The sequence below is a fragment of the Chionomys nivalis genome, chromosome X (genome assembly GCF_950005125.1).
Source record: "Chionomys nivalis chromosome X, mChiNiv1.1, whole genome shotgun sequence".
NCBI lineage: Eukaryota > Metazoa > Chordata > Mammalia > Rodentia > Cricetidae > Chionomys > Chionomys nivalis.
This window is the reverse complement of record NC_080112.1, coordinates 99,742,845-99,751,037: the sequence shown is the minus strand read 5'-3', so window position 1 is coordinate 99,751,037 and position 8,193 is coordinate 99,742,845. Positions and strand designations below refer to the sequence as shown.

General features: G+C 37.1%; 1 protein-coding gene across 1 annotated transcript; it reads left to right on the top strand.

Annotated features, from left to right (window-relative positions):
• The first annotated feature begins 4,359 nt into the window (after positions 1 to 4,359).
• On the top strand, positions 4,360 to 7,771 carry LOC130868541 (melanoma antigen preferentially expressed in tumors-like). The gene is made up of 3 exons (XM_057760723.1): positions 4,360 to 4,649; positions 5,888 to 6,469; positions 7,258 to 7,771. The coding sequence occupies exons 1-3, from the start codon at positions 4,360 to 4,362 to the stop codon at positions 7,769 to 7,771; spliced, it is 1,386 nt and encodes a 461-aa protein (XP_057616706.1).
• The last annotated feature ends 422 nt before the right edge of the window (positions 7,772 to 8,193 follow it).

Here is an 8,193-nt window from a genome sequence, read left to right as displayed (position 1 = left end):
TGATAATGCTTGCCGTAATTACTTGGATCAGTCATGGTGAGCGTGTTGCTCCACTGTGAGGCTTGCTACCTTTTGTCCTTTGTTAGTAGCAAATATGGTGAAAGAAACAATTTAAGTTTGAAAGAAATACTATTCTTCCCAGAACTTGAATCTCTTTTAGGAACTAGCCTGCTACAAATGTATCTAATCGTGGCCTTCCGGTTTATTTGGGCATATTAATATTGCCTGTTGGAATTTCTCTTTAGGAAAGGGTACTATCTGTATTTGATTAATTTATTTGTACCAGTGTGGTTTTAGGAATAAATGCGATACTATATGTTATAATCATCTTACAAGATATTTTGTTCCTTGAATTATTCTGGGACCTCCTTTTAGTTAGCCAGTTGCTTTCTCAGTATAATGATGCATTGCTTTGTACACTACAAGTGTCTGACACTAGGAATGTCAGATTCATCTTGTGAATGTTTTTCCATCCTGGCCTTGAGTTAGATCCCCTTGTCCAAGAATTTCTGAATCCTCTTCTTAATGAGTTGCATTTAGATAGTCTTTATTAATGGGCTTTTTCTGTTGGTAAGTCATTTTCAGTGCAGAAGTAAGATATAGTAAGCATGTAGCCATATTTATAGAAACACACAAGCACACACACACACACACACACACACATAAATGACAGAATCCTACGATGCTGCTTCTGATTCCAATACTTGCTAGCTTTACCTCTAAATCTTTTCCTTTGCCATTTGTTATCAATGATATTTTTACTTATTCTTTCCTAGTCAGTATACATATACATTAGTTCCAGAATTACTAACTATATTGACAGAAACATTTGTTTACTTGTATGTGTGCTCTTATTTCTGTCTTTACCTTCTTCAATAAAATTAAAGCTTTCTAGGCACAAATATTTTGTTATTCCTCCAGTATGGTTACAATATTTATTTGAATATTTACAAAATCTATGTAAATTGTAATTAGTTTAATTTATTGGCTTTAGGGAATCCTCCTGTCCACATGTTGAGTAATTTCAATTGCTTACCTTGTACTCTTGCTATCCATAATGTATTGACTTCAAGACATCCATAGTGAATTTTCATTCATGCTCTGTGAATACTCAAGTTTCTTATATGTAGTGTTGTAGTTACATAAGGGACACATAAATTCTACCATATACTTAAAATTAGTTCTAGATTGGTCATACCTAATGTAATGTAAATTCAAGTAATTTTTCCTATATTGTATAGGGAGTAATGGCACAGGGAAATCCTATACATGTTCAGTACTGGCACATTTTAATAGATATTTTATAGAAGTGCTGTTTGAATCTGTACGCGTAGACCAAATGTTTCACATTCAAAAATAGGATTTTTGAGAGTATAAAAAAGCTTTACCAAAGTGTATTGTTATATAAATGTCACTCCTATTCTCATCTCTTCTACTGTGCTTTTATTTCCCGACCTTTTCCTGTAAGTTTCAGGCCTAGTTCATCCTGTAGTATATTTTGCACAAAGAGAAGTCATGTTTTTTATATTGCTTTTATATAAGAAAGATAGCATGGTTTATATTTAACTTTGTACTTTGTATGATTTTATAACTTTTAATCAGTTTGTTCTCTGACAATTTTGTACATGCATGTAGCTCATCCTTGCTACTGTCACACCCCATCTTATCTGAATGCTTCTAGCATCCTTTAACCCTCCTCCTACAAATCCTTCCCACCATTCATAGCTTTACTGTAAATTATCAATGGGTATTATTGTTCCATTTCTATACCAAAGTTTTGATCCTTAGTCCCTAAAGTTTGGAGTTAGATATATAGTTTATTAACCAAATGTCTCAAATATGTGGAACCAATACATCATCCCATTTTGTTAACTACTTTCTGATTTAATTATGATTCATCGTTTGAGATTATTTTATTTTTATGTGGTCAGATTGATTGTCATTTATTTTCAATTGCCCTAAAGTTTAAGTTATATAGATACAAAGCCTGTTCCTTATGATCTTGTTAAAATTTTGTATGCTTTCTTCAAACCATTATATGGCTTCATAGTTATGACTTTATCTTTAACTATTCTGTATGTAGCATGTCTCGTGGATTATTTTTTTCCCTAAAGGTCTCATTTGTTCTAGCACCATACAGTACGTGTGCATTCTTGTTCCAGTGGTTCTCTGGTTCTCCATACTACATTTAAAATGCACTGTTTTCCCTTGGCATTGGATTCTGCTTCCAAGCTTTCTAAGCTATCCCCACGGACTGTTTGTCTATTTTTGCATCACTACCATGATGCTGTAATTAGAATTTTGTAGTATGCTCTCTTGTCTGGTACCGTAACTCCATCTCGGTTGTCTTTTCATTTTCTTAACTGTCGTGCATAGTCTTTATTATGTGAGCTTTATCATTAACTTGCAAAATGTTTGCAGATATTTTTAAAATTACAATAAGTAGATACATTAGCTTAGGAAAAGTGATATCTTCTGAACGTTAAATTTGCCTGGAAGAAAATCAAATTATAGTACTATTGCTTTGGAATCCTTAAAGTGGAACCTGTGAGCCATTCTTAAACCAGACATTAAGCTCACCCAAAACTTAGCTTTGAGCAAAATTCTTTGAATATTCACATATGCACCAGGGAACATGCAGATCTGGTAAACTCTGCAAATTCTGGAACAAATTTCACTAGCATTTGTAACAGTTTGAAAGCACCCTTTGCTTCTGGAGTCTGAGAAATCTCTCCTTTTTGTAAGATCATTTTGACTTTTGCTGGACATAAAAGAATCACAGTTCTTTTGACTGATGGGATGGAATCTGCAGCCCCTCTTGTTCTTTTAAGCTATAAAAGGAAACTATTTTTTTTAACTTGGGATATATTCTCAGGACTTCTTAGATATTATATATCCTGGAATCACAATTCTGAGAGGCTTCAAGTAAATGCGATTCTTTGCATTTGACTAGGATGATTTTTGTGCCAGTCAGCAAGTTATTCTAGTTTGTACAGGTTTGTACCTAGCATCATAGACTAGGTAGGTGACAAATAGAAATGTTATTTACTGGTAATTTTAATGTTTGTTCTTGTTGTTTTTCTTAAGTTTGCTTATTTGTTTGATGTCACATTGTTTTATAATATGTCTATTTTAATTGTGCTGTTTGCTGTCCCTCCAGTTTTTCTGTCTTTATAACTATTTCTGTTTGTTTGTATGTTCCAATTTCATTGTTTCTTCTATTTTCCATATTTTTAATTTTCTTCCTTTCATTGTCCATATTTTCCAAAGTGCCTGGCAATAATTCCCTGACCCTTATTTAAATTACTCTTTCCCAGAAGCCTTGTGTTTCAAAGGCTGCAGTGTTAAATTATAATAGTCCTTATTTGATGTCATGTATTTCTTTATTTAACACACATACATTTTAATAGAGCCAGCTATTATCTTTTTACACCTACATATATCCTATGTTGATCATATCCAGCTATTCTTTTTTCACTTTCAATACTCAAATTGCCAACCTTCCCTGACACTCAGAGTCACCATTCTGTTTCCAGATTAACAGATTTTTAATTTCTATGTGTGAGAGACAGCAAGAGGATTTAAATCAGAGTTTTTTTTTTTAGTCTGCTCCCTAAAATGCTTGCTTTCCTTGACCTTAAAGACATAGTATTATTAATTTGGGCTTGTTTCAGGTATAATCTTTCTGCCTGTTGTTTCAGAACAACTTGAAGCCCCAAATCATCACCTTTTATGTGTATCTTTTGAAATTTTGATCTCTCTTCACCTGTCAGAAAGTCTGGTTCTAGTGATGTCCTGGGGTTTCATTCTTTTACTTACAATTATTATTTCTTTTTTTTTGATTTTTCGAGACAGGGTTTCTCTGTGGTTTTTGGAGCCTGTCCTGGAACTAGCTCTTGTAGACCAGGCTGGCCTCGAACTCACAGAGATCCGCCTGCCTCTGCCTCCCGAGTGCTGGGATTAAAGGCGTGCGCCACCACCGCCCAGCTACTTACAATTATTTTTTATGACTTAGTATTTTCCATTTCCAGACAAATGAAGACATTACCTTTGTGTATATTTACATTTCTCTTTCTTGTTAATTTTGTATTCTTTGCAGAGGAAATATTATCAGGTAGGTAGCTACCTAATGTTGACTTCTAACATATTACTAATTTTAATGTCATTTTATCATATGTATATTGTATATTCATATACATAATGATATAACCAGATCAATATCTAACCTGTGCCTATAATAGAGATCTCTAGAAATCATTATCTGACTCACCATATATTTAGTCTGTAAATGTTTTTCTACATTGCTAACAGTGAGTCAGCACTGCCAATTGTTTCTCACCTCTATGCAGGTTCATGAAGATGGACCACAAGGACCCAGCCACACTGTTAGACCTTGCTATACAGAGTCTGCTCAGTACTGAGACTGTAATAATCCAATCACTTGAGGAGATTCCAAGAGAACTCTTTATTCCATTGTTCACTGCTGCTTTCTTGGGTGGACATAAGAAGACACTGACAGCAATGGTGAAGGTTTGGCCCTTTTTCTGTCTCCACATCGGAACATTAAGAGGACATGAAATACACGGTGAACTCTTAAAAGCCATCGTGGATGGTCTTCAGGTCCTTCCTGCTGTAAACTCTGCTTCCCGGTAAGACTCTGTATGATAGTGACATGGTGAGACAGCAAGAGGTTATTCTTCAACCTGTGACAGGGGAGGAAAAAGATATAGCAAAGATAATTAGTGCTAAATTCTGACAATGGATGGGAGGTGTTTGGTCCGACTGTTGAGATCTTGTTGTTTTTAATTTTTTCCTTTTATTAAAAATATTTTTTCTCATATATCCCGATTATGGTTTCCCCTCCCTCTATTCCTCCTAGTTCCTTTCCTCTTCCTTTCCCATATAAATCCACTCCCTTTTGTCTCTCATTTGAAAACAAATGGGCTTCTAAGGGATAAAAATAAAATAAAATGAGGTAGAACAAAAACTAACACACCAGAATAGGACAAAACTAATAAAGAGAAGGAAAAGTTGCCGAGAAAAGGCACAGGAACACATATAGAAGTAGAAAAGCACTGAATTGCAGCCAGGAATCCCGTAAACCCCCGACACTAGAACCCATAATATATATACACAAAAGACCCATAGGGTAAGAAGAGATAAAAAATTAAATATATAAATAAAATTAAAACATAAGATGATTTTTTAAACAGCTCGGACACATTTGAGATAATGAACCTCCAAAGATGCCACTGAGTTGGTGTTCTGTTGGCCACCTGCTGCTGGTCATGCAGTCTTCCATTAAGAGTAGATTTCCCCCATCCCCAGATGAGAGTTCACTAGAAGAGACTAAATTTTCATTTGCAGGTGGTTGTCAGTTGGAGATAGGTTCTGGGTTAGGGATAAGGGCGTATGTCCACTTCTTTCAGCTCTAGGACCCCATCTGGTGCAGGCCCATACTGGCCCTGTTCATGCTGCCTCAGTCTCTGTGACTTCATATGTGTGTGTATCATCTTGATTTAGAGGGCTTTGTTTCCTTAGTGTCCTTCACCCCCTCCGGATGTTACACTCTTTCCACCTTCTCAGTTGAGGTATTTGAGAGAATCTAATGTCTTATAGAGGGCTTTAATTTTGTAAGAGATGTGACTGAGAAGGCTATTGATTGGTTAACATGATGAGCATAACATGATGAGAAGACAGAAGCACAGAAATGGGTGAGCATTGATGGAGAATCTAGGACAGAGGTAATGCTGGAAAGTGCTGTGTTTAGTTGCTGTATGGAGTTGAGCACCCGACGAGTTTTATCTTCACTTGTTATCATTAGTTCTGTTGGATTGTATTAAAATATGCCACCTCTCTTATGTGCTATCTCCCCTTTTCCCTACAGAACCTCCAAACTGAAGATCCTAGATTTGAGGCATGATGTTGACCGCAGGACCACATGTTTTCAATCCAGGACATCCCCTTTCTGTTTTCAGTCTTGTTCCTATTCTCAGACCTCTGCCCCAAAGAGAGAAGGCCAACGCAGCACTGTAAATGTAGTGCCTGAGGTTGAGTTGTCCAGCTACCCCACTGAATTACTAGTGGACCTTTCCCTGGATGGCACCTTGAGAGCAAGGGAGTTTTTGTCTTTGCTTCTGAGTAAAGTTGAAGAAAGTTCCGGGTCCTTGCACCTCTGCTGTCGAGATCTGCAGATTGATAAACTGTCTGAGTATAAAAATACCCTCAAACTTGTGGATCTGTTGTGTATTGAACACCTGGCAGTTGATCAGGCTTCTCTTGGTGATGTTACAACCCTTTTGTCTCACATGGTCCACTTGGACAGTCTTAGTCTGTCTAAAATCACCCTTAAGTCTTTGAATGGGAAAACATTCAAAAGTTTCCTTACCCAACTTGAGCGGATGAAGAACCTTCAGGAGCTCAGCTTGTCTTTCTTCTGCCTCACAAATCGTCTACACAAATTGCTCAGGTGAGAGTCTGAGGGGAGGTACCTGGTTTCCTTCACATTCTGTTCTTAAGACAGGAAAGAAACTAGACTATGGCATTCCTAAGGCTCGATGGAATCTGTTTTTCCCTTCTCCTCAGCAGTAACACTACAGGAACTTTGAAACTGTCCACTAGAGCACTTCATTTATAGTGAAGAAAAGTCAGGATTACAAAATTAAGCTGTACCTATTCATTTATTCAGACAACTATACTCATACAATATAGGACCTCAGAATATCTTAATGAAAAGAAAAAGTCTTTCTCCAGGTATCTAGAGAAGAACTGGAAGCATTGAGGTAGAAGGAGGTAAAGATTTCATGCTGTAGTGTTGACATACATACTCATCAAAAGATCCCCGTAATTCATATTGTCAGATCATTTTTGCTCGTGTGCTGTGCTCAAGGATCAGGCCCAGAATCTAGAGACTGTCATTTAGGAACCTTCAGTTGGCTGTTATCCCTGACCCCATTCCATCAAATAATAGAATTAGATTCGTGTGGATTGTAATTGCCAACTAGGTTAAATTTTTTCACTCATTATTTCTCAGGACCAAGCATAATAATATCTTGTACATGTTCTGAAGATTGAAAATCTGTGTCTAAGAGTGGAAAAGTCTTTCCTAGAGCCACAAATGTATTAAGTTATTTTAAAGTCCACATTGCTAGCTGCTGCAGCGCTGTATGTACAAAGAAGTTTGTTCTACGTTCTTAGATAATTTCCCACCACCAGTTCCTCATTCTTGAGCATCAATTTTCTGTTTTCTCCCTACAGAGTCCTACCACCTGATTTGGATTTCTTGAATCTGCCTTTCTGTGAGCTTTCTTACAGAGACTTCAGATTTCTTTCCCAGTGTCCTCAGGCAACCCAACTCAAGCTGCTGAATCTCAGTAACAATCCAATATCTTGGGAAGATTGTGAGCCTTTCCAGACCCTTATGGAAAATGTCTCTGGTACCTTAGAGTATCTAGAGATAAATCATTGTCTTATAACAGATTCTACCATAACTTCTCTTATTCCAGCTCTAAGCCACTGTTCCCACCTCCGTGTGCTTAGTTTTGCTTCTAACCCTATTACAATGTCTATGCTCGTGAGGATCCTGCAAAACTTAATACCGCTTATGGAGCTGAAATACGTGGTTTACCCCATCCCTGTGCATTGCTACGAGCGGTGGTATTTTCGGGGTAGTTTAGATCGACAGAAGCTTGCTGATGTGCATGCACAATTGAAGATGATGCTACAGGCAGCACAGCGGACTGACATGACCTTGATCACTATTTTAGAGTGAATTTCACAGTTCAACCAATTGTCAATAATGATACTTGCCATTCAAGCACCCAGTGTTCTTTCCTGAGGGCCATCGGCTCCATATGTAAGATTTATATATTGTAGGAAATGTAGTCAGGAAATAGAGATAGGAACTGCCCTTATGAAGAATAACTCTGACAAGAAAATGGAAGAGTTAAAAAGTTCCTGAGGCTGAGTTGTCCATTGTCACCATTATTCTTCTTACCAGTATGATATAGAACCGGAAGTCATGATAAATCATACCTCTGTCCTCAATGAAATTTACTTCTGGCTACTGGACACCAGTCACGACACTCTACCCTTTCCTGGACATGTTTCTGGAGGTCTGGTAGTTATTGAAACCAACACTTTTGTCCTCTAGGGTTGTATTGAGCCTCTCAATTTAAGACTGTCTTCTGTCTC

Coding starts and splice junctions, on each gene's coding strand:
- LOC130868541 (XM_057760723.1), top strand. CDS start 4,360: ATGGACCACAAGGACCCAGCCACACTGTTAGACCTTGCTATACAGAGT. Junction 4,650..5,887: donor GCTGTAAACTCTGCTTCCCG/GTAAGACTCTGT, acceptor TTTTCCCTACAG/AACCTCCAAACTGAAGATCC. Junction 6,470..7,257: donor CGTCTACACAAATTGCTCAG/GTGAGAGTCTGA, acceptor TTCTCCCTACAG/AGTCCTACCACCTGATTTGG.